At 35.3% G+C, this 27,704-nt stretch overlaps 1 protein-coding gene across 2 annotated transcripts in view; it reads right to left on the bottom strand.

Moving 5' to 3' along the window:
- Positions 1-27,704, bottom strand: part of LOC150109676 (low-density lipoprotein receptor-related protein 1B-like) — a 361,753-nt gene that overhangs the window by 203,772 nt on the left and 130,277 nt on the right. The window contains exon 11 of one of the 2 annotated variants that reach the window (XM_090409647.1): positions 26,050-26,230. In XM_090409647.1, coding sequence (XP_090265773.1) covers positions 26,050-26,230 — 181 coding nt within the window. The remainder of the gene's footprint in view (positions 1-26,049; positions 26,231-27,704) is intronic. The other variant, XM_090409653.1, reaches the window with a different exon arrangement.

Raw genomic sequence — 27,704 nt, 5'->3', positions numbered from 1 at the left:
AACATGGACTATAAGAATGACCAATAAGAAGATTTTAGTGAACATAAAGACAGAATGCTCCTTGGAGACGATGATTGCTAAATAGAAGTTGATGTACTTTAGTCATATTATGCCAGTTGATGAATCACTGGAAAATGTTTGGAAAGACTGAGGGAATGAGAAGAAGAGGAAGACCACAAAAGAGTTGGATGGACAACATAAAACAACTTACCAACTTGAAGTTACAATCACTGAAAGAAAGGACAAGAGGCCAAAAGGGATGGAGAGCCTTTGTTCACAGGATCACCAAGAGTCAAAAATGACTGGATGACACAAAACAACAAATAGGTTCACCATTCAGGATACAGCTGATGCTTTCAATGTTTCTGCCTATTTTCATTGTCTTCATCTTTTTCTTGCTGATTTTCCAACTTTATTACAACATTCATTCAATATAGTCAAGGAATCTTGGGTACTTTTACTGGATTTATTCAGAAGTATAACATCTGTATGAAGAGCTAAAATTAACATTGCCAATTTTGATAGTCAGATTTAATACCAATTTCCTCCTTCATAATGTAATCAATATAGATAAGAATAACAGCGGAGATAATGTGCAACACCTTGCACTTTGATATAACATCAAACAATATTCCTGAACCTCCTTCAAATCTAACTGCTGATTTACAGCTAAAATAGGGACTATGTATTCCTTAATTTAATATCCAATGTAGACCATATAACTAACATTTTGAAGAGCTTTCCTCTGTGCACCATGTCATATGCCTTTTCCAGATCTCATCACCATTAAATTCCTGATATGTATCCTCAAGGGACGAACAGGATATGATAGTACTACATGAAAAACTAACACCATTACTAACTTCCTATTTACAATTTTTCCTTAAAATCAATCTGTTACCTGTCAAGACTGCAACATTATCATATCTTATATTTCTGTCTACTAAGGCACTTTTTAACTACCAATCCACCTATATCTTGGTCTTCCTCTAGATCTTTTTCCACAGAACAACATCTGTGTTGATAATTTTTGCTTTCCCATTCTGTTTAAACGACCATATCACTTGAGATTAGTACTTCTAACATATTCCTGGATGCTAAAAATATTAAATTCTTTCTTAATATCCTCATCTTTAATATGATATTGTCACTGATGCCATCTGTTCACCACCTCCCCCAATCTTTCTAAGGACCGTCATATCTGTGGTCTCTAGTCTTTGGTCAAGTGTTTTATTTCTAACCAGGCTCTCAGTTCCATAAGTTAAAATTGGTTTGAACACTGTCTTGTATACAGCTAATTTATAGATGTTGTTTTGATTAATTTCTCTCTTATTCCATATAAACATCACTCGACTTCCTACCATACCAGCTTTGCTAATTCTACTGCCTATTACAAAAATTCAATTTGCCATCTTTACTAAAAAATTGTTGAAATGTTTTACGTGTTCTACAGGTTCTCTATTCAGGAGTTGATGTTTTCAATGTTTCTGCCTATTTTCATTGTCTTGTTATTACTGACCTTCATACCAAATCTATTATTTAATAAATTTAGTTTAATCCTTCATCCAAGGGTGAGCAAACAAAGTTTGCGCCTGAAAGTATCTTCAGGACTGGGGTAAGGTGGTACAACACCAGGCAACTTGTAGCAAAGGTGGAGCAAGCTACCAACACTCCTATCTCAGTATCTCCCATAATGCAAAACACATCTCCTTGCAGATATGACTAATGTTATGCATTAAGGGAAGGGCCACTACCCAGACTAGTTTCGACCTTTATTAAGGTCTCTTCAGTGGGAGCCAGGCCCAAGTGGAGATACCAGCCAGAAGTATTAGCAAGGTCATCTCTACCTATAGGAGTTGCCAAATGGTGAGCCTTGCATATGTCTAATGTTATGCCTTAATACATAACATTAGACATATCCACAAGGAGATGTGTTTTGCATTATGGGAGATACTGAGATAGGAGTGTTGGTAGCTTGCTCCACCTTTGCAAGGAGTCTCCCTGGTGTTGTACCACCTTACCCCAGTCCTGAAGATACTTTCACGCGCAAACTTTGTTTGCTCACGCTTGGATAAAGGATTAAACTAAATTTATTATATTCTAACCAAGTGAAAAATAAACTTTCAACATCTTTCTCTAAATCCAGAGTAATTTATTAAAAAGGTGGCACACCATTTGGCAACTCCTATAGGTAGAGATGACCTTGCTAATGCTTCTGGCTGGTATCTCCACTTGGGCCTGGCTCCTACTGAAGAGACCTCAATAAAGGTCGAAACCAGTCTGGGTAGAGGCCCTTCCCTTAATGCATAACATTAGACATATCTGCAAGGAGATGTGTTTTGCATTATGGAAGATACTGCGATAGGAGTGTTGGTAGCTTGCTCCACCTTTGCAAGGAGTCACCCTGGTGTTGTACCACCTTACCCCAGTCCTGAAGATACTTTCAGGCACAAACTTTGTGTGCTCACACTTGGATAAAGGATTAAACTAAATTATTACAATCTATTATTACAACACAGTTATTCAATTTAGTCAGGGAATCTTCAGACTTGTACTGGATTTATAAAGCAAACAGCTGAGATTAACATCTCCAATTTTGATATCAGGTTTAATACCACTTTCCTTCATAATGTGATCCATAAAGATAATGAATATGGATCTTGATATAATGCCCCATTGACACCATACAACTGTAGCATTTTGAACAGCTTCTCTCTTGGCACTTTGTCATATGGCTTTTTCAGATCTGCAAAACTTAAATATGGATTTAAGTTATATTCCCACAATTTCTCAATATTTGTCATAAAGTGAAATTATGATCCTGACAGGCTTTATCTAATCTGAATTCAGCTTGCTCTTCACCAAGCTTCCATTCCACAATCCTTCGCAACCAGTGGCGTACCTAAGGATGGGCGGTGGGTGTGGTCCACACCAGGCGGCACATATTTGGGGGCGGCATTTTTTATATTTAGTTATAGTTGTAAAAAACAACTTGTTCACTTCATAAGTTTACTATTCGATTTCCACGAATTATGAATTACTATATGATTTCGAATATTTTTCCTCGTAGTCAAGTCAATGTAGGGTAGAAAATATTATCTCTAAAAATTTTGCTCAGATATAGACATCAATGGTGCCGATGTCGAGTAGAAGTTCTATGTACTACTCCGTGCTCGATGTTTATCGAATGCTTAGTATTACCATTACCATAGAGATGACGCGGCTAAGTCACACTCACGAGGCTACGTCTCTGCCTCCACTTCGTCCCTCAGAAGCCAACTCTCGCTGCGTGAACAGTATTTGGTTCTATGTTGGTGCTTGAAATGTACGCAGGCACCGATACTAGACGAAACACTGGCAGCCGCATATGAATGATCTTGAAGGTCCACGATATCCGATATATTTTCATAAGTTAAGCGGTCGACCCGTATGCACTCTTTACTGCATGGTGGTTCAAATATTGTGTAACTTGCAAGTAGTAATTTATATTACTGTTTCAGTTTTCAGAAAATTGTTCTAAGGTAAGTTATTAAAAATTAAATTTCTTTTGTTTTCTATTGCATTAACCAAGCACAAATTATTTGTTTTATTGAAATTTCACGAAATTTATTATTTATTAAAAAAAATTATTACACCTATTTATCAAAAATACAGTTATTTATTAAAAATATTATGCTTATCCAATTGAAGAAATGTTTAAATAATTTAAATTCGTCTATTTTACTGAAAATTATTAAAATTTACGACATGAATATGAAAATATTCGAATTTCTCCATTAATAAACATTACAAGAGGCATAAATAATTTTGAAAAAGACGTATTTTTAAAATACGAAATAGATGTTTTATCATCATCATCATCATCATCATCATCAAATTCCTGCCATGTACCCTCAAGGGGTGTACAGGATAGTACTACATGAAAAAATTATATCATTACTAACTTCCTATCTACAATTTTCTCCAAATCAGTCTGTTACTTGTCAAGACTCCAACATTATCAGATCTTATATTTCTATCGTCTAAGGCATTTTGTACCGTATCAATCCACCTATATCTTGGTCTTCCTCTGGGTGGTTTTCCTGCCACCCTGGCAGAGAACACTTGTTTTGCTAATCTTTCCTTGCCCATTTTGTTTAAGTGATCATACCACCTGAGATTAGATCCGCTAACGCATTCCTGGATGCTGACAATGTCAAGTTCTTTCCTAATATCCTCGTTTTTAATATGATACTGCCATTGATGCCATCTGTTCATGCCTCTAATTTTTCTCAGGACTCTCATATCTGCGGTCTCTAGTCTTTGGTCAAGTGTTTTACTTCTGAACCAGCTCTCAGATCCATAAGTTAAAACTGGTTTGAACACTGTCTTGTATACAGCTAATTTAGTGTTCCGACTAATTTCTCTCTTATTCCATATGAATTTATTCAATTGACTTCCCACCATACCGGCTTTGCTGATTCTGATGTCTATTTCTATATTTAATTTACCATCTTCAGGAAAAATCGTGCCTAAGTAGCTGAAATGTTTTACTTGTTCCACAGATTCTCCATTCACAACACAGTTGACATTTTCAATGATTCTGCCTATTTTCATTGTCTTTGTCTTTTTATTGCTGACCTTCATACCATATCTATTGCAACAGCTATTCAATTTAGTCAGAGAATCTTGCAGACTTGTAGCGGATTTATTTAGAAGTATAACATCATCCGCATAAAGCAAAGAGCTGACATTAACATCTCCAATTCTAATATCAGGTTTAATACCACTGTCCTTCATAATGTGATCCATATAGATAATGAATAACAGAGGGGATAATGTACATCCTTGTCTCACACCAGATTTAACATTAAACCATCTTCCTGTACTTCCTTCAATTCTAACTGCTGACTCACAACTCAAATAAAGACTAAGTATTGCTTGATATAATGCCCCATTGACACCATATAACTGCAGCGTATTGAATAGCTTCTCTCTTGGCACTTTGTCATATGCCTTTTCCAAATCGACAAAACTTAAATACAGATCTTTGTCATATTCCCATGCTTTCTCGACTATTTTTCGTAAAGTGAAGATCTGATCCTGACAACCTCTATTTGGCCTGAATCCAGCTTGTTCTTCACCCAGCTTTTCTTCCACAATTCTTCTCAACCGTTTCTCAAGTATACTTGCATAGATCTTGCCAGGAACACTCAGTAGGGAAATACCTCTGTAATTCTCACATCCAGTTTTATTTCCCTTTTTATATATGGGTACTATGAGAGCTCTACTCCAATCATCGGGAATTCGTCCCTCTGTCCAGGCTTTCTGAACTATGCAGTGCAGCCACTGTAAGACTTTTATACCACCATACTTCAGCATTTCTATTCGAATATCATCTACTCCTGCTGCCTTTCCACATTTCAAGTCTTGATGGCTTTTTCTACTTCAAGTATGGATATGTATTCCTGACTGCATGCCTGGTCAGTGTTTTTTTACCACTGTGCTGTCATCACTGCTTGTTTCATTTAGCAGTTTTTCAAAGTAATTACTCCATACTTCAAGGATATCTTTTTCTCCTGTTTTCATGTCACCTTTATCATCTCTAATTCCTTTTAGAGTACTCTTTCCTCCATTCCTAAGCTTCTTCAACAACCTCCAGAATATTTTGCCACCTTCTTGATATTTATTTTCTATATTCTTGCCAAAGTCCTCCCATGACTTTTGTTTGGCTAGTTTTACACACTGTTTAGCTTTCTTACATTTGTCTCTGTATTCTGTAAGAGTAAAAGCTGACTTATTTGCCAGGAACTTTTGATATGCTTTCTTCTTTTTCTTCACTGCCTCTTTAACTTCCTGTGTCCACCAGGGAGTTCTGATTTTTTTATCCTTGCACACAACCTCACCACATGCCTCTCTGGCAGAATCAATCAATGTTTCCTCCAGAGTTTGCCACTGAATCTCCAAGGTTTGATTCTCAAACTCTTTCATTTTCTTTTCAATAATATTTCTATATTTTAGTCTACAGTTCACATCTGAGAGCTGCTCAACTTTTATTCGCTTTAAAACTTTCTTACATGTTATTCTTTTCAATATGAAATTCAATTTTATCCTGCTCAAGACTAAATAGTGATCACTTCCAATTTCAAATCCTCTGTACACTCTGGTGTCCTGCACCAGGGAGAAAATCACTATCAACAATAACATAGTCAATGAGACTTTTCTTATTCCTAGCCTCTTCTCTCCATGTGAATTTGTGCACATTTTTATGTTGGAACATGGTGTTAGTAATAACCAGTCCATGTCCTGAGCAGAAATCCAACAGATATTTGCCATTATTATTAGCTTTGCTCTTTTCTCCAAATTTTCCCAAAATATTTTTGTATGTCTCACAATCATTTCCTACTCTGTTAATTAGATCCCCAACAAGGACCAACTTTTCCTTTTTCATTGTGTCAGTTGCTTTTTCTAAAGCATCAAAAAATTCATCCACTTCTACCTTAGTAGAACCTTCTGTGGGACCACAGGCACAAATAAGTCTCATTGTCCAGTTTCCCATTCTGATATTTGTCCACATTACTCTACTTGAGACTGACTGCCATTCAAGAAGATTAGCCTCGTATTTTGTGTTGAATATTTCTATAATTTATTTTTTTAATATATCTGTAGGATGAAACGAATAAAAGAAAGCGGAGCGTCATTTAGAAAGAAAAAGAAGGCAAGGGAGGAAATACAGAATAAAAATACTGGAGCACTACTCAAATACATCTCCCGTGAATCAACTTCTAGTTCTTTTAATATTGTTGCCTCAAGTACTGTCAAAGAAGCCACCCTCGAAGGCGAAAAAACTTATTCCAATGTTGTTGAAGAGGAAAGACCCCTGGCTCACATACTGGCGAAGAAGTAGAAAGTTCATCAAGTTCTGATGAAGCGTCTGCTGCACAAATTATTCTGTCTATTTCTATGAAAGATGCTGGATTATGGCCTAACAAGATTGACGACAATACAAGAGTATTCCTGGTACGTCAAGGTCCGTTTGCAATTCAAAATTTAAACGCCAATTTTAGTGAAGGGGTAAAACGTCCTGGTAATACAATTAAAGCCAAAGGTGAAACAAGAAAGCTTAATAGCGACTGGTTTTTTCAAATTTTGCCTAATGGTGAAAAGCTGTTAAGATCGTGAATGGTATTCACCATCGAAGAAAAGTATTTATTGTTTTTGCTGCAAACTGTTTGATGATCTTTGTCAATCAAGTTTTAACATGGAAAATGGTTTTAACAAATGGTGGAAACTTCATCCCAAAATAAATCAACACGAGTTGAGCCCACTGCACATTCGATCATTTTCCCAATGGAAGAAATTAGAAATAAGACTTGGACATGGCGCAACTTTTGATAAACTACAACAACAGAATATTGATAAGGAAATTAAAAAATGGAAGGAAATTCTTACAAGAATACTTGATATAATTAGATTCTTAGCAAAGCAAAATTTGGCGTTTCGAGGTCATTGTGAAAGTGTTCATCAGGAAGACATCAATTCAATGGAAAATAGAGGAAATTTTCTAGAGCTTGTTGACTTGTTGGCTAAGTACGACCCGGTATTACATGAACATGTAATAAAAATTAAGATGGGTAATAAATATAGTATCTCTTATTTGTCGCCGAAGATTCAGAACAAATTCATAGAGCTATTGGGAGGTGCAGTGAGAAAAACAATTATGGATCAAATAAAGAAAGCTAAATACTTTTGTATGATATTTGACAGCACTCCAGATATTTCTCACAAAGATCAAACCAGTCAAATTATTAGATATGTAGTTATTGATGGTAGCGAAGTTAAAGTTGTAGAATCGTTTATTGACTTTGTAGAAACTAAAGGAAAAACTGCTGAGGAAATCACAAATATGATTTTAACAAAATTAGAAAATGACGGATTAGATATAAAAAATTGCAGAGGACAGGCTTACGATAATGCGGCCATCATGGCAGGAAAGCACAGCGGTGTTCAAACTGGCATTAAGGAAATAAATCCAAATGCAGAATTTGTAGCATGTACAAATCATTCTTTAAACCTGGCATGTTTACACGCAGCTTCTACTGCTATCGATTCCATAACATTTTTTGGAACTATCGAACAGTTGCTTTCGTTGTTTTCTTCTTCCACTCATCGATGGGATGTTTTACTTTCTGTCACTGGTCAAGGTGTTAAACGCAGTGTAGAAACTCGCTGGAGCGCTAGAGCAGAAGTGGTAACTATAGTAAAAAACCAATTTTTTTACATTTTAAGTGCTTTAGAAAAATTGACATCTGAAGAAGAAAATAGTAAAATGAGATCAGATGCTGGAATATTACTCAATTCAATGCAATCTTTTTCTTTTCTATGTTATCTCAATTTATGGGAACCCGTCCTTTTGGAAATTAATGACGCGCAAAAATACCTGCAAATAAAAGGGTTAAATATCTGTCAATGCCATATAAAACTAAATTCTTTGCAAACCCATTTCATGGAACAAAGAGATGCGCTAATACAAAACGCTGTTATAGCAGCCAAAACAATTTGTGAAGAGTTGGAGATATTGACTGAGCGTCAAGTTAGAAGGAGAAAAAATATGAGTGGGGAAAATTCACGAGACGTGGGCTATCCTTAGAACAAGAAGTACGAAAAGAAATGTTTTTATCTAGAAATGTTTTTATGGATAGAATTATAAAGGAAATAAAAGAACGCTTTGATCAGTTGCATGTCCTTGCAAGAAAATATTCGTGTATAATACTATATAACCTACTAAATGAAGAATTTGAATGTCAAATAAATGACTTTATTGACATTGATAAAGAGCAGTTCCATATTGAAAGAAAAAGGATCCAGGTTTTTATGGCTGCACCTACACTACAAGAAGAGGCAAAACGTTGGAAAAACGGGGAGGGGGAAGGCCCTCTTGATCTACTAAAATTTATTCAACAGTATAGATTGGAAAAGTCTGTACCCAACATCGTAATTTTGCTAAAAATTTTTTTTAACAATTGCTATCAGTGTCGCTAGTACTTCATACTAGCGACACTGATAGCAATTGTTAAAAAGTTAGACACTGATGCGAAAGGAGCTTCTCCAAATTGAAGTTGATAAAAAATTATCTTCGTTCCACAATGAGTGATTTAAGACTACAAAATCTTGCAATATTGTCCATAGAACAAGAAATTACATATAATATAAATTTTGAGAGCATTATACATGATTTTTCTACTGTGAAAGTTAGAAGAGTAAATATATAAATATGTTTACATACATATATATGTACAATTTGTTTATCCAAAAGAAATGAAATTATTTATTTATAAATATAAAATAAAAAATATTTAATGGTAATTTTTTTTTTGTAAATTAGGTATATGTTTTGTCTCATAGGTGGGGAACCTGCGGCCTCCATAAGTTTCTTGTGGCCTTTAAAAAAGTATCTTGTATTTTTATAAAAGTTGCATTTATAGGTATATCAACTTATGCGGCCTCCTTTATTACTGCCTAATTTAAATATGGCATCCAATAGTAAAAAAGCCCCCACCTATAGTTTGTCTCAATTACAATTATTTATGATTATTAATTTATAAAAAACAACATTTGTTTGAATTAGAAAGGGCAGCATATTGGAGACAGGCACGGGCGGCAAAAGTTTTAGGTCCACCACTGTTTGCAACCATTTCTTAATGCATATACTTGGATAAATCTTACTAGGAACACTTAGTAGGGAAATTCCTCTATAATCTCACAATTCAGTTTTATTTCCCTTTTTATATATGGGTACTATTAGATCTCTACTCCAATCATCAGGAATACGTCCCTCTGTCCAGGCTTTCTGAACTATGCAGTGCAGCCACTGTAAGACTTTTATACCTCCATACGTGAGCATTTCTGGTCGAATATCATCTACTCTGCTGCCTTTCCACATTTCAGGCTTTTCTGCAAGTATGGATATGTATTCCTGTTTGCATGCCTGTTGAGTGTTTTTTTTTTTTTACCACTGTGCTGTAGGTGATTGTTTCATTTAGCAATTTTTTAAAGTAATTACTCCATACATCAAGGATATCTTTTTCTCCAGTTTTCATATCACCTTTATCAGCTCTAATTCCTTTTACATCACTCTTTCCTCTTCTGAGCTTTTTCAACGTCCTCCAGGATATCTTGCCATCTTCTAGATATTTATTTCTATCTTCTTACCAAAGTATTTCAATGAATATGGATTTGTTAAGCTAGTTTTACACAGTGTTTAGCTTTCTAACATTTGTCTCTATATTCTCTAAGAGCAATCTGACTTATATGCCAGGAACTTTGATATGCTTTCTTTTTTTCCTTCACTGCCTCACTAACTTCCTATGTCCATCATGGAGTTCTGATTTTGCCATTCTTGCAGACCATCTAAACCACATGCCTTTCTGGTTGAATCAATCAATGTTTTCTTCAGGATTTGCAAATGAATCTCTACGGTTTAGTTCCCGTTCTCAACCCCTTTCATTTTTTCTTGAAAAATGTTTGTGTTTTTAGTCTATAGTTCACATCTGAGAGTACTCAACTTTTATTCGCTTTAAAACTTTCGTTCTTATTTTCAGCATGAAATTCACTTTTATCTTGCTCAAGACTAAATGGTGATCACTTCCAATTTCAAATCCTCTGTACACTCTAGTGTCCTGCACCAGTGAGAAAACATCCCTATCAACAATAACATAGTCAATGAGACTTCTTATCCCTTGACTCTTCTCGCCATGTGAATTTGTGCACAATTTTATGTTGGAACATTGTGTTAGTAATAACCAGTCAATGTCCTGAGCAGAAATTCAAATGTATTTACCATTATTGTTAGCTTCGTTCTTTTCTCCAAATTTTCCGAAAATATTTTTGTATGTCTGACAATCATTTCCTACTCTGCTTTTTAGATCCCCAACTGCTAAAGCCTCAAAAAATTCCTCCACTTCTACCTCACAACCTTCTGACACAAATAAGTCTCATTGTCCAGTTCCCATTCTGATATTTGGGCGATAGTGAATGCAGAAGATGTCAAAGTCTTGCAGGATGACTTAGATAGATTGGAGTTCTGGGCTAAGGAGAATGGATGTCAATTTAATGTGACAAAATGTAAGGTTATGCATTTTAGGGTGAAAAGATTAGCAGCAGTATACCACATTGATGGAACTGTACTCCAAGAGATTGATGAGGCCAGGGACTTGGGAGTGTTGGTGGATAGGGAGATGAAGTTTAGGGGGCACATTGCGAAAGTAGCTAAATCAGCTCATCAACTCACTTGGTTGTTGAAAAATACCTTGACGAGCAGAGATAAGCAAGTTATTGTACCTCTGTACCGAGCCCAGATTTGGTCACCTCGGTTCCTTCTTGATGGGGAGGAGGTTGAGAGGATCCAGAGGCGAGTGACTAAGATGATAGCAGGTCTATGGAATGAACCATATGAGAACAGGTTGAAGATTTGTGGGTTGCAGAAATTAGTTGATAGGCGGAAAAGGGGAGATATGATTGAGACATTCAAATTGCTAAAGGGATTCTATAGGATTAAATCAGAGGATATTTTTGAGATGTGTTTTTTTTCTCACCTCTGGTGAGAAAAAAATAACATTAAATATTAAAAAGATACATTAAATATAACCATTATGGTGAAACAGGCCTCTCAGACCACGCACTCAACACCTTATACCAAATCAACTGGAAAAGCACCTGCTCCTTACACCGCACAAAAACATGGTACGAAAGGAAATTTAAGGAATCCTGCAAAATCTTGATAAACCACCCAAATATCAACAACAAAGATGGCATGAAAATTCCAAGGATCTGGATGGCACACATTCAGCCCACCTAATATGAAAGATCCAGCATAAGTCAGGACACTAGCCAATCCTTAGCTAGTATTAGAAACCATTCCATACCAACTCGCTGGAATGATGTTAATATATGTATATAGTAGACAACAGTAATAATAGGACTCTAGCGTGATGTATAATTTTTTTTTTTTTTTAATTTCATCTTATTTTTTTAAATTACTTTTTTTCTTACCAGAGGTCAGGCCAACAATTGTTGTAGCGGTTGGTCAGTGTCTTTAACAAACCAGTTTGATTGTAGTATAGCTTGTTTCCTGTGTATAGTTGTATGCTCCAGAAGATGACCTTGACATAAAGGTTGAAACGTCGAATGTAGATTTTAGTTATATTAAACTAAAGTTTTTATTCAAACACAGTAGTTGTCTCCATAATTTTCAAAAATGCATTAGAAATTATAGACTTTACAACCATGTTATAAATAACTAATTTAATTTCCCGACGTTTCAGCCTTCATATTAAGATCATCATCTGGAGTACATACAAATATACAAGGACAAGTTGAGTTACATTTCACACAATAAGCTAAAGAAACAATGATTTGATCACCGGTTATTCTACTTGCATGACCTCTAGTGAAAAAAATAAAATAAATTTAGGATTCTGGATTATCTACAGTCCTGTTTATAGTTAACTCTTGGGGAGAAAGGTTCCATGGGTAGAATATATGTCTTCCATATGCTTGGGATTTTTAGGTCATCATTATTTTTCAGATTGGGGTGGTTGATAAGAATCTCACAGGCTTCCTTAAATTTGCATTCATACCATGTTTTGGTGTGATGTAAACAAGTGGTGTATTTCCAGTCAATTCTATGTAAAGTGTTCAGGGCATGATCAGAAAGGCCAGCTTCACCATTGTTATTATATTTAATGTATCGTTTATGTTCCTTTTGTCTGAGAGGAATCGTGCATTCTGTTTTCCCTATATATGGTAGATTACGGGTGCAATAAATACAGTATACTCCAGGGTGGGTAGCAGAGGGAGTGGATCTTTGGATGAGTTGAGTAAGCTTTTTAATTTTGCAGGAGATATTTTGTTAATAGTGTTTTCGCTGTAACCATTTTTTAGAAAAGTATTGCTGATAACTTTAAATTCGTCTTTCAGAGCTTGTTCATTGGAGCAGATCTTCAAAGCTCTGTTTTTTAGAGTATTAATGACACCTAATTTTGGTGTTGGTAGGAGTTTATGTGTATATATTGGCCAGTATGTGTCGGCTTCGATAAACAGTGAAGGAAAGACTGCCAGAAGGTAGACGAATGACAAGTGTATCTAGAAACGGAAGTGTGTTCTGTTTTTCAATCTCAATTGTGAACTGTATGCATTTGTGTTGTTTGTTTAGATGGCTAAGGAAAATGTCTAGTGTCTGGCTGCCATCGGGCCAGATTGTGAAAACATCGTCAACGTATTTAAGCCAGACTTTGAGTTTTAAAGAAGAGGAATCTAGAGCATGTTGCTCAAAATGTTCCATATAAAAGTTAGCAATGGGAGAGGGTGGGATAATGGCGAACCCATAGCTGTGCTTTCTTTTTGTAGGTAGAAAGCGTTTTGCTATACAAAATAACCAGAACTTAATACATGCGCAAAGAGCACTGTTATACATGGAGGGAATTTGTTCTGTAAAAGAAGGATTGAGTCATTGATTGGGACATTCGTAAAGAGGGCAGAGACATCAAACTGACTAATAAATAATCATTTTCTAATGTAATGTCTTTGATTATGTTTATGAAGTGTTGTGTGCTTCTGATATAGGAGGGGGAATGACCTACCAACTCCTTGAGTGTTGCCACTAATTTCTTGGCTAGGTGATACGGGCTGTCTATACTTTTGACTATCGGCCAGAGTGGTGCGTTTTTTTTGTGTATTTTTGGTAGACAGCAAATTCTCTGGGAATGAACGTAGGGCGGGAGTAATTTTTTGACTGTATCTTTAGGCCATGTAGCAATTGATTTAAGTAGTTTCTCTTTTCTTTTTTATTCTATTTTTTGGGTCATAGTGAACAAGTTGGAATCTACTATTGTCCGAAACTAGCAGATTCATTTTTTTCTAAATAAGTGGTTCGGTTTAGAATAACGGTGGCACTTCTAGTTATGATGTTCGGATTTGATTTTAATGATTTCACCATTAAATTGTGTTTCTTTAAGTTGCTTGTTATTGTTTTATTATGATTTATATTTAAAATGTTGGCAGTTTCTAAACGTATTTTATCTGCTATGCTATTTGGGATGAATCTTAAGCCTCTTTTAGTGTTACAAATAAAATCCAGTTTGTTCATCGATCTGGGTGCTACGGCAAAATTTAGACCTCTGCTGAGAAACAAGAGTTCATCTTTGTTTCAGGTGTGCTTGGATAAGTTAACTGCATTACTGTTACCTGCAGGTGATTGGTGACTCCTGTTGTTTCTTGCTTCTGGTTGGTTGTTAGTGTTCACTGTGAAGAAATTTGAATATGTCCGTTATCAGAAACACACAACGCTTCATAAACATAATCAAAGACATTACATTAGAAAAAGATGATTTATTAGTCAGTTCTGACATCTCTGCTTTCTTTGCAAATGTCCCAATCAATGACAATCCTTCTTTTACAGAACAAATTCCCTCCAGATATAATGGCACTCTTTGCGCATGTATTACGTTCTGGTTATTTTGTATGGCAAAATGCTTTCTACCTACAAAAAGAAGGCACAGCCATGGGCTCACCGCCATTATCCCCTTCTATTGCTAACTTTTATATGAAACATTTTGAGCAACATGCTCTAGATTCCCCTCCTTTAAAACCTACACTAGGTTTTAAAGGAGAGGAATCATGATGTTTTTGCAATCTGGCCCCATGGCTGCCAGACACTTTCCTTAATCACCTAAACAAACAACACAAATGCATACAGTTCACAATTGAGATTGAAAAACAGAACACACTTCCGTCTCTAGATACACTTGTCACATGTCTACCTTCTGACAGTCTTTCCTTCACTGTTTACAAAAACCGACACATACTGGCCAATATATACACAAACTCCTACCACCACCCAACACATAATGGCCAATATATATATACACATAAACTCCTACTACCACCCAACACAAAAACTAGGTGTCATTAATACTCTAAAAAACAGGGCTTAGAGGATCTGCTCCAATGAACATGCGCTGAAAGATGAATTTAAAGTTATCAGCAATACTTTCCTAAAAAATGGCTACAGTGAAAACACTATTAACAAAATTCTCTACAAGACCTCAATAAAAAACAAAAGATAAACCAGACTACAATAAAACTATAACCATTCCTTACATTAAAGAGACATCAGGAGCATACTGTATTTATTGCACCTGTAATCTACCATATATAGGGAAAACAGAATGCACGATTCCTATCAGACAAAAGGAACATAAACGACACATTAAATATAATAACTATGGTGAAGCTGGCCTTTCTGATCATGCCCTGAACACTTTACATAGAATTGACTGGAAAAGCACCACTTGTTTACATCACACCAAAACATGGTATGAATGCAAATTTAAGGAAGCCTGTGATATTCTTATCAACCACCCCAATCTGAAAAATAATGATGGCCTAAAAATCCCAAGCATATGGAAGGCACATATTCTACCCATGGAACCTTTCTCCCCAACAGCTAACTATAAACAGGACTGTAGATAATCCAGAATCCTAAATCTAATATAACAATTGTAATGCTAAAAATAAGACATCATTGTCACTGTAAGAAAACTATCTATAAGGAAGAATGTTTCTCTCATGTTATCTTAAATAGAATTTAGCTTTGATGTAGTTTCTAAATAATTAATTAATTTGTAAGTTTCTGTATTTTTTTATTTTTTTTCACTAGAGGTCATGCCAGTAGAATAACTGGTGATCAAATCATTGTTTCTTTAGCTTACTGTGTGAAATGTAACTCGGCTTGTCCTTATATATTTGTATATACTCCCAATGATGATCTTAACATGAAGGTCGAAACGTCGGGAAATTAAAATAGTTATTTATAATACGGTTGTAAAGTCCATAATTTCTAAAATGAATAATGAATACGCATTTAATTATGTCATCAGAGGAATTTGGTGATGCATTTCATTGAACCCAGGAACTGAACTGCCAGGTCTGTAGCAAATGCTTTATATATTTCATCCTGTTAGTGTCCACTTCATACAAGATAGTCAACTCACTGCTACATGGAACATTACCATTATTGCTTAAATGCATTTCCACCTTATCTGGCTTGAGTCATCTGATAACATTTTTAGAACTCCTATCTTTGTCATTTCTAAAAATAATGTACCCTTTAGTACTCGACCCCAGTTACAACATCTGAATGGCCAGGTTTCACTAATGCCAACAATCTTAGGTCATGATATATTCAATAAAGCAATGAACTCAACCTCTTTATTGCTGATGCTCCTAGTATATGTGTATAGACATAAAAAAATAACCTCCTGGTTTTTTTCTTATACTTAATTCTACAGTCTGCTTGACCTTGCTGGACAACTTTCTATTTTCCCTCCCCAGACACACTCAAAAGGTCGAAACCCAAAGCATACATTTCCACCTGTTTGCCACATACATAACCATGCTCAGCGACATTCATATCATTATCATATTTGTATACCATAGCTAAACATAGAAACTCACATTCTCACTTTTCATCCCATGACAACTAGTTTACCTCACTCTGCATTAGGTCTCACCGCAATAAGCAATTTTTCCAGGATCCTGATGTCAAAATCCATTCAGGTGCTGTCCTTCTTATACAAGTCTTTTTCTGCCATCAAACTCGCTTAAATCATTAGTTCCAACAAGGACTACTATCTCTTTTACTTTTCTTTTCTGCTTTTCTATTACATTTGTTACATCTTTAATTTCATTCGCAGGAAGCTTGAAGTAGTGACTCCATTGGACAGAGAACAAATTTCATAACTAATCGCTGTGCCATTAGTTTTTTTTTTTTTCCCTACACAGCCTGCTCATGAATCATTTGCTATCAGCAATCCTTGACTTTGTATTGTTGTATCCCAGTAGCAAACCAACAATTTTTGCTTCATCCAACAAACTTTTTGCATTCTCTCTCATACTATATTTGTCACTGTTTAAATCATTAGTTCCAACTAGGACTACTATCTCTTTTACTTTTCTTTTCTGCTTTTCTATTACATTTGTCACATCTTTAATTTTCATTCCCAGGAAGCTCGAAGTAGTGACTCCATTGGCAAGTTTCATAATTGAATTGCTGTGCCATTAGTTTTTTTTTCCTTAAATTTTAATTGATTAGCCTGGTTATTATCATTATTACCAACTTCAATGCTTTCCTACCCCTCCTTGCTCTGATCATTTTTCTTATTCTGTCTAAACTTTTTTAAACATTTCTAGTTATTTCTTTTAATCAGGATACATATCTGCAATGTCAAATTATCCTTAGCTATATTATCAACATCATTGCTGTAATGGTTTTGCTGAGCAGAGCAAAGGTTCTCACAGGCATCTAAGTTAACTTGTGCTTTTAACACTGTTTTGTTGTGATCAGTTTTTGGTGCATGTTTAAGACTATTAAAAATAGTTCTACAATTATGTTACTAAATGCACTAATGCTATAAATCCGCTACAACAATATACTAAAGATAAAACAATTAATCTAAGAACGCACTCAACGAATAATAATAAATAAAAAATCACTCTTACAAGAACTTTGCAACACTATGCCTATACACAAGATAGCCTTGAACCAGACTCTCACACATGTATTATAGTTTTAAGCCATTGTCTACATACTGAAAATTAGGAAAAGTAAGATAGAAAATCATTTAAATGAATTGTTAAATCTTATCTAGTCATGTTCATTAATTATTTTCCACTTGAGAGTCAGCTATAATCTAGTAATCAACTTATTTTGTTACCTGGTATACTCTTTGCCCTGTATGTAGATTTGTGTTTAGACTGGTATATATGCTTTGTAAGAGGAATAACTTGAATCAAACACTTATCTAGTCCTAAAGGGCTAGTCCAAACTCCGAAAAGAAATTTTTCTTCCACTTCATTTGTCCTTCTACTGTAGTCTTTTGGAATAATTGCCCTATCCTTTTATATAAAATCTTAATACCCAATGTTAATAAATATTTTCTTTTCCTCAACCTCCCCCCCCCCCCCACACACACACACAGCACTAATGTACCACAGAATGAACAGTCTCCTGTATACAGGTGTCCCTTGATATATGCGGCTTTGATAAGTGCACAAAAAATTATTGTGACCATAAACTTGATATATGCAGTATCAAATTTCATTAGTGCGGCCCAAAAAGTTTGAAAATAAGCAAAGCGTTACACTTGGTCAATGAAACCGATCAGATCACGTGGTACAAGTCGTGCTCCAACGTTAGTAACTCACTCTCGGCCTCAGTCTCAGTGCTTCAATTTATCAGCAGACCGTGGCGCATACAGATGTATATGTGTATGTATTACAGTGTACGCTTACAGCCTATCCGCATATCACATAATTTTGAAATTATGTAAAGCATTACCCTTTGTAACCATGGCCTTGAAAAAGAGTAATAAACGAAAACTTATTACTTTGGATACTAAAATTGACATTATTTAAAGGTTTGATAACAGAGAAAGCAAAGCAAATATCAGAAGAGCACTAGGTTTTGGTGAATCAACTATATGAGCCGTTTTAAATAAAGCGACTGAGTACTGCAGATGCCACTTTGTGAACAAGGCAAAGTGGTATCTGCATCTTTGAGTATGCAGTGTACTAAGAATAGAAGCCCATTAATGATCAAACTGGAAGATTTACTATTTCTTTGGCTAGAAGATTGTAATCAGAAGTGTATTCCCATCGACAGCAATAATCTTAGGCTCAAGGCTTTAAGCCTTTTTTCTACACTTAAAGAAAACAAATATCAAGATGTGATTGCAACATTTTCTGCAAGCAAAGGCTGTTAGCAAATTTCAAATCTTGATCTGGAATGAAAAATGTAAAATTAACAGGCGAAGCAACAAGTGCTGATAAAGATGTTGCAGCCAGATATCCAGCTGAATTAAAGAAAATAATCGAAGAAATTTGGTAAGACGATTGTCAAATATTCAACGTATACAAAACTGGCCAGTTTTGGAAGAAAATGCCAACAAAAACATTTTTAGCAAGAAAAGAATGAAATACACCTGGTTATAAAGCATCCAAAGATTGCTCAACACTTTTACTTGGAGGTAATGCCGAAGGTGATTTCAAATTAAAGCCAATGCTAATTTATCGAACAATGAACCCAGGGGCTTTTAAAGGCTGTAACAAACAATCCCTTCCAGTAATATGGGAATCAAATAAAAAGGCATGGCATTCTAAACAGTTGTTTGAAGAATGGTTCACTTTGCATTTTTGTCCAGCAGTTGAAAATACTGCAATGAAAATAATTTAGATTTCAAAGTTCTTTTAGTATTGGATAATGTCCCTGGACATCCGACCTCACTTAATGATTTAAATAGTAATGTGCATGTTGTATTTTTACCACCGAATACGACATCTTTGATACAGCCTATGGACCGGGGAGTCATTTCTGCATTCAAGGGTTACTATATTAGAAGGACTTTCGACCAGGCAATTTAAGCTACAACTGGAGCCGATCCAACCACTCTAGAGGAATTTTGGAAAAACTACAATATTAAACAAGCAGTTATAAACATTCATGAGTCTTGGGAAGAAGCGACAGCCAACTGTATGAGAGCAGTCTGGAAGAATCTTTTGCCTGAATCTGCAAATTTTGGTAGTTCTATTAATCCCATCAAATGAAGTTATCGATAATACTGTTTTGATTGGAAGTACTCTTGGCTTTGAGAATGTCGATTCAGAAAATATTCAGGAATTATTGGAATCACATTTGAAAGACCTAAGTAACGAAGATCTTCTTGGAATCAAACATCAACAGGCATATGAAGAGGAAGAAGAAAAGGAAACTGAAGAAATGGAAGATGTATCTAAAGAAATCATTATCAAAGAACTTGAAGAATTGTCTGGGACAATTGAGAAGGCAAAAGAACTTATACTAAAGATAAATCCAAATGTAGAGAGAAGCATGAACATTCGTTACAGTTTAGATAAACAAATTGATTGTTATCGCAAAATCACAGAGGAGAAAAAAAGCTACCACTGTTCAATTTATGTAAGATAAGTTTTTTTATAAAAAAATAAATATTTAGGGGGTGCTTAAGGGTCAAAGCTGTATAACTGAGAGGAGACCTCCACATAGCCTTTAAAGGAATGCGGAGAACCAACCAGAGGTTCTGATCTAATGTCCAATCCTAACCTTCTCATGGTGCACCCTGTTGGGTATCTACTTTGATACTGAACGAACGAGGATGGGCTGGCAATTTGGGATTTAGCCAACCAAATTGTATTCTTATTGGTTAAACCAAAATAAAAAATGATGGTACAACATGACAAAATTTCATGCCGGCTGGGGCGTCACTCGGTTAAACAAGGCCCCCGTTGTTTTTGCCAGGGAACCAGGGCAAACGGCGAAAAGTCAGCTACTGGAATAAATCTGAAAACACACCCAACTCAACATTGCGAGAGTTAAAGATCGCTACTATCAACATAAGAAGCCTGAATGGCAAAGAAATGGAGCTGGCTGAGCAATTAGATAAGTACCAGATCGACATAATAGGGGTGACTGAAACAAAAAAGACCAAACCTGGTGAGATCTTTCTGAGCAATAAATACAAAATGTTATATTCAGGCAATGACAATCAAGGAAAAGAAGGAGTAGCCATAGTATTCAACAAAAAATACGAGGCTAATCTTCTTGAATGGCAGTCAGTCTCAAGTAGAGTAATGTGGGCAAATATCAGAATGGGAAACTGGACAATGAGACTTATTTGTGCCTATGGTCCCACAGAAGGTTCTATTAAGGTAGAAGTGGATGAATTTTTTGATGCTTTAGAAAAAGCAACTGACACAATGAAAAAGGAAAAGTTGTTCCTTATTGGGGATCTAAATAGCAGAGTAGGAAATGATTGTGAGACATACAAAAATATTTTGGGAAAATTTGGAGAAAAGAGCAAAGCTAATAATAATGGCAAATATCTGTTGGATTTCTGCTCAGGACATGGTTTAACACCATGTTCCAACATAAAAATGTGCACAAATTCACATGGAGAGAAGAGGCTAGGAATAAGAAAAGTCTCATTGACTATGTTATTGTTGATAGTGATGTTTTCTCCCTGGTGCAGGACACCAGAGTGTACATAGGATTTGAAATTAGAAGTGATCACTATTTAGTCTTGAGCAGGATAAAATTGAATTTCATATTGAAAAGAATAACATGTAAGAAAGTTTTAAAGCGAATAAAAATTGAGCAGCTCTCAGATGTGAACTGTAGACTAAAATACACAAAGATTATTGAAGAAAAAATGAAAGAGTTTGAGAACAGGAATCAAACCTTGGAGATTCAGTGGCAAACTCTGAAGAAAACATTGATTGATTCTGCCAGAGAGTCATGTGGTGAGGTTGTGTGCAAGGATAAAAAAATCAGAACTCCCTGGTGGACACAGGAAGTTAAAGAGGCAGTGAAGGAAAAGAAGAAAGCATATCAAAAGTTCCTGTTCAAATAAGTCAGCTTGTGCTTTTAGAGAATATAGAGACAAATGCAAGAATGCTAAACACTGTGTAAGACTAGCTAAACAAAAGTCATTGGAGGACTTCGGCAAGAATATAGAAAATAAATATCAAGAAGGGCAAAATATTCTGGAGGTTGTTGAAGAAGCTTAAGAATGGAGGAAAGAGTGCTGTAAAAGGAATTAGAGATGATAAAGGTGACATGAAAACAGGAGAAAAAGATATCCTTGAAGTATGGAGTAATTACTTTGAAAAACTGATAAATGAAACCAGCAGTGATGACAGGACAGTAGTAAAAAACACTGAGTCAGGAATACATATCCATACTTGAAGTAGAAAAAGCCATCAAAGACTTGAAATGTGGAAAGGCAGCAGGAGTAGATGATATTCGACCAGAAATGCTGAAGTATGGTGGTATAAAAGTCTTACAGTGGCTGCACTGCATAGTTCAGAAAGCCTGGACAGAGGGACGAATTCCCAATGATTGGAGTAGAGCTCTCATAGTACCCATATATAAAAAGGGAAATAAAACTGAATGTGAGAATTACAGAGGTATTTCCCTACTGAGTGTTCCTGGCAAGATCTATGCAAGCATGTGCTTGAGAAACGGTTGAGAAGAATTGTGGAAGAAAAGCTGGGTGAAGCTGGATTCAGGCCAAATAGAGGCTGTCAGGATCAGATCTTCACTTTACGACAAATAGTCGAGAAAGCATGGGAATATAACAGAGATCTGTATTTAAGTTTTGTCGATTTGGAAAAGGCATATGACAAGGTGCAAAGAGAGAAGCTATTCAATATCCTGCAGTTATATGGTGTCAATGGGGCATTATATCAAGCAATACTTAGTCTTTATTTGAGTTGTGAGTCAGCAGTTAGAATTGAAGGAAGTACAGGAAGATGGTTTAATGTTAAATCTGGTGTGAGACAAGGTCGAACATTATTCTCTCTGTTATTCATTATCTATATGGATCACATTATGAAGGAAAGTGGTATTAAACCTGATATTAGAATATGAGATGTTAATGTCAGCTCTTTGCTTTATGCGGATGATGTTATACTTCTAAATAAATCTGCTACAAGTCTGCAAGATTCTCTGACTAAATTGAATAGCTGTTGCAATAGATATGGTATGAAGGTCAGCAATAAAAAGACAAAGACAATGAAAATAGGCAGAATCATTGAAAATGTCAACTGTGTTGTGAATGGAGAACCTGTGGAACAAGTAAAACATTTCAGCTACTTAGGCACGATTTTTACTGAAGATGGTAAATTAAATATAGAAATAGACAACAGAATCAGCAAAGCTGGTATGGTGGGAAGTCAATTGAATAAATTCATATGGAATAAGAGAGAAATTAGTCGGAACACTAAATTAGCTGTATACAAGAAAGTGTTCAAGCCAATTTTAACTTATGGATCTGAGAGCTGGGTCAGAAGTAAAACACTTGACCAAAGACTAGAGACCGCAGATATGAGGGTCCTGAGAAAGATTAGAGGCATTAACAGATGGCATCAATGGCAATATCATATTGAAAACGAGGATATTAGGAAAGAACTTGACATTGTCAGCATCCAGGAATGCGTTAGCAGAGCTAATCTCAGGTGGTATGGTCACTTAAATAGAATGGGAGAGAAAAGATTAGCAAAACAAGTGTTCTCTACCAGGTTGGCAGGAAAATGACCCAGAGGAAGACCAAGATATAGGTGGATTGATATGGTACAAAATGCCTTAGACGATAGAAATATAAGATCTGATAATGTTGGAGTCTTGAAAAGTAACAGACTGATTTGGAAGAAAATTGTAGATAGGAAGTTAGTAATGATGTAATTTTTTCATGTAGTACTATCATATCCTGTACACCCATTGAGTGTACATGGCAGGAATTTGATGATGATGATGATAAATATTTAGATAAGTTTTTATGTAACAAATATGTATAAATAAAATATATAAATACATGTCACCTTAAATAAATGATGTTTGAATTTTTATATTTTGCAGGATTCATTATACTTATTCCCATTAATTCTTAACATTGAATAATGCGGTGTCCATCGAGGATTAATTAACCGCATATATCAAGAGATACCTGTTGTTGCGTCGTATATATCTGATATTGATATATTGAGGCAATATATTTTGAACTTTATCCTTTCCTACTTCAGCCGCGATATCAAATTCTATCGCATGTACCTCTTTGTTAAGTCGGTTGCGCCATTGTTATGTGATCTTCATTAATATTAATCTTAATGTTATGTCTCGCTTCTCTTATACCTTTTCTTGCGTAATTTAAACTTTTAAGGGCCACCAGAAATTACCTGTTCCCTGAATTTCATGAGTTATCCTGGTCCACTTAGGCAAAATTTATTTTTACCTGCATCAGCCTGGGCCTTAACGTTAGAGATAAACTCAGCCTTTAGGGTAATCATAGAATATTAGGCGCCACTAATAATGTTAATTGAATTCTTAGAAGCCCTGGGTTCTCTGGCTTATTTTATATGCAGTCGTGCCCTACTATTTTCAATTGGGGTATTCCCAGACACACACACGATCGCAGCTTCAATGTTTTATGAAGGGTCAGGGTCAGTCATCATGATCAGAAACACATGTAAGTAAGGAATCAAAATATTTATTAAACTCATTATATAATGCCATACAAGTTAAAGCAGTTATCAAATCTAATTTAAGCTTCTACCATTCTCTCACTCTTAAAACCATTATGCATTGACTTCAAAATGTTAGCAAATTCAATAACTCAACATATAATACTTTCTTAATTACAGCTCAATTGGACATTTGAATTTTAGCACATAAATAATCTCTCTCGGATTAATTACGACAGAATCTCTATCTAACTGAAAGTTCTTAAAGTTCATTTCAAAAGCATAGTCATTTACATAAATCTTAGTTCTTCACTCTTTCTTCCATTACAAATTTTAAGATGCATTCTCTTAACACTGTTAGTCAATTCTCAAAAGGAGCTAGAACAAGTGAGAGTACTTATCTATTCTTTATCGGTTTTCTTCCGTCCTTCCTTCTTTGTTACGACTCTGGTTGTCTCGATCTTATCGCCACGTGGGTTACACGTGCTCACCTGAGCTGGGCATTAGCTCTCTGCTAAGGTTTTACGTCGATGACCTTCTCATTGACGGCCTATGGTTGATCTTGCCGAAATCTGCTGCGGTGTCATGCCGGAACTTTTCGTAAGTCAGCCCTCAAAAATGAGAGCTGAACTGTGATGAACTCTTGGAGCACACGAAGAGAAATGCAGGAACAAGAAAAAATGGGGGGATTTACTTTCGTGCCGCGGGTTTTATTCGCTCCCCTAGAGCACCACCTTTCCGAGTTTCAATTTCTCTTATCGTCTAACCCATTGGTCTCAGGCTGTGTGACTTCACCAATCAACATACGGGACTTCTTGTTTCCGGGAACGTATGCATCATGATGTCTTCTTAGATGTGATGCCCGCGGGTGCTTACGCTGCTCTTATAGTATTAGGGCGATCTTTGCCCTATGTTGCTGAATAATACGCATACTTTCATTTATAATATTTCACTACTGATTTCTCTCATATCTGTCCCTTTTGCTGACTTACATTCATGCTAGACATATAGATACATTAATTTAAATTCACATAATTCACAGTTTATCATACAAGATGTTACAAAAAAAAAAAAAAAAACATAGTTACACTGCACTAAAAGATAAGTATGCATATATATTTTTTGTTGATTGTTAGATTCTGGAATGGTGACGTCATGTAAAATTTGAAGCCGCCTATTTCAGATCTAACACTGTATATATTTTAAACTTGCTCTGCCTGAAAAATGGCCTAATAAATTCAAATTAATAATCAAAATCTAAAATTAGCAATATAAAATGACAACCAATAATGTTCCAAAGTCAAGACAAACATTCATTTTTAATATACATTTATAAAATCAAAAACAGAACATAATGCTTTCACAGGGAGAAAATATAATCTAGTTTTGCACTGTGGTTTATCAAACCAAATAACTATGGTTATGAGGTAAATATAATGTGTGGGTATTTTTTCAGCTGATACGACTCTTCAGTGGGGATAAAAAAAATGTGATTTGAGGAGGAAAAACCCAATCATCTCTATATGACTACAGAATTCATAACCACTTGAAAAGTCTTATAAATATTCCTAGCATCCTAGACAGAAAATGTCAATAGAGGTTTTTCCGACCTCAGTTGACATTCATTCATCAGCTTGTGCTATGGAGATACTTGCTTGATATCCTTTTTTTTTTTTCGATGCGACTGTAGGTTCAGATTATTACTTTTAACATGACTTATATAATGTTTGGACTTTTTGACAATAATGATGTCAAAATTATGAAGGAAGTATAAAAGAAAGAAAAACTACTGTTTCTCGTGAATATTGGACCTAATTGCTAAAATGCTTGTTGCAATATTCTACAAATTACATTGTTAATAAAAAATTAATTTCTAAGATTGCACATAACAGCTGTTTATAGTATAAAAATGTAAAAGTTTCAGCCAGGAAAACCTCTTCTATAATAATCAAACATTAAAGAACATTCACTGATTCTTACCTGTTGTTTGAATCAATCATTACTGAAAGTGGACTATATATATCTTCCCATAATAAATCTGTAAAATATTCTCCAGTTTCTGTTACTGCAGAAATACATCCTTTACCATGAACTACCTCCAGAAATGCATATAAGATATCTGAAGTTATGTCTAGTGCTAATGATTTAGGCCTGCGTGCTGCTGTAAATCAAAAAGGAATGCCTTAAAAATAAAAATACTTTTTTTTTAACATTTTAGAATACAGTCAGTTGTAGACTTACAAAAGGGATCCATTCCAATGATCCTGTCATAAAGTCAGATAAGAATATATTAACCAGCCTATATGCTAATGTGTAAGGTATGTTCTATTATATTTTTAAACTAATTTTACTCTTTGTTTATAGTGAAATAATAGATTGCATTATTATAACAAAATTTCTGTACACAGTACTGTAATAAGAAAAAAAACAAACGAATGTATAGTGTGCTTCTGTGTACTTACCAGTAAAGTAATCTGAACAAGTCATTCTTCATAGCTGTTGCTTTATTAATGGGACAATAAATCAAATGAGGCAGGAAAAGCTAGATAACAACAAATTCTTCAAATTCAGGAAATGCAAAAAAAGCACTCTGAGAATCATTCACCAGGTGCATAACTTATGAAATGCCTGACTCATCTTAAGGGAATGAAGTGTGAGCTTCTTTAAATGTGTGCACACTATGTCCAACTTAGTCTGTACTGATTTCTTTTCTGCATAGATTTCTCTGTAGCAAGCAACCGAAGCTAGTATCATCTCTGCTAAATCTCTCCATGTCGGTGACTATTTCTTCAATAACTGAAGTGCTTATTAACATAAGCAAATGCATCTGCCAAATTTTTCACCTTTTCTTTCTTTAGGGACTCGACTTGCTCTGCATCTTTTCAGCTGTCTTTCTCTCTTCTGCGACTTTTCATGCTTTCTAGCTCTATAAGATCTTCATTTGAGAGCCATTCCAACAAATGCTTTACACCTTTACACCCTAGCAGCACAATTTTGTCAATGTCTTGTAATGCTTTATCTTTGCTGAATTCTGTGAATATATGAATAAATTTTCATCAGATGCTTCTTCCAAAGATCATTTATACACCATGCTGCCACCTCAGTCCATATTGCATCTGCAAGTATTATGTTCTTTCCAAACATCTCTGATGATTTTTTTAAAGATACTTGCCATAAATGTAAGACTGAATTCCAGCATAGATATGCTGGAAGAAGGCCACTTGATTACACTGCAGCAAATACAAATATGAAAGGCTGTTGCTCGAATCTACCTCAGCCCTAAAAAACTTTCCAAACCTCAACAAATTCGGGTGCATGACACTGCCCCAAATTTGGAAAGCATTAATGCTGATCTTCAGCCCACCCAACAACCAATACTACCCAATTTAGTCTGTTAGGGAATACCATTTAGAACTCCAGGCATAATGTCTAATTCTTAACCCATCCCATTTATGCTGATAAGGTGATTTACAAACTTTATTGGTGAGAATATCACAAATATTTCCACCATTATATCTACTCGACCAATATATGATCTAGTAGACATAATGGCTTTTGGATGGGGGGAGAGAGAAATCATGGATGGACAATTTGTCTGATGATAAAGAAAACATTCTCCTTTCAGAATTTCTGCA

Source organism: Typopeltis vanoorti, chromosome 2 (genome assembly GCF_054136105.1).
Source record: "Typopeltis vanoorti isolate ZY-2024b chromosome 2, IOZ_Tvanoo_1.0, whole genome shotgun sequence".
NCBI lineage: Eukaryota > Metazoa > Arthropoda > Arachnida > Uropygi > Thelyphonidae > Typopeltis > Typopeltis vanoorti.
The sequence above is the reverse complement of the archived record's forward strand: the minus strand, read 5'-3'. Positions and strand labels throughout refer to the sequence as shown.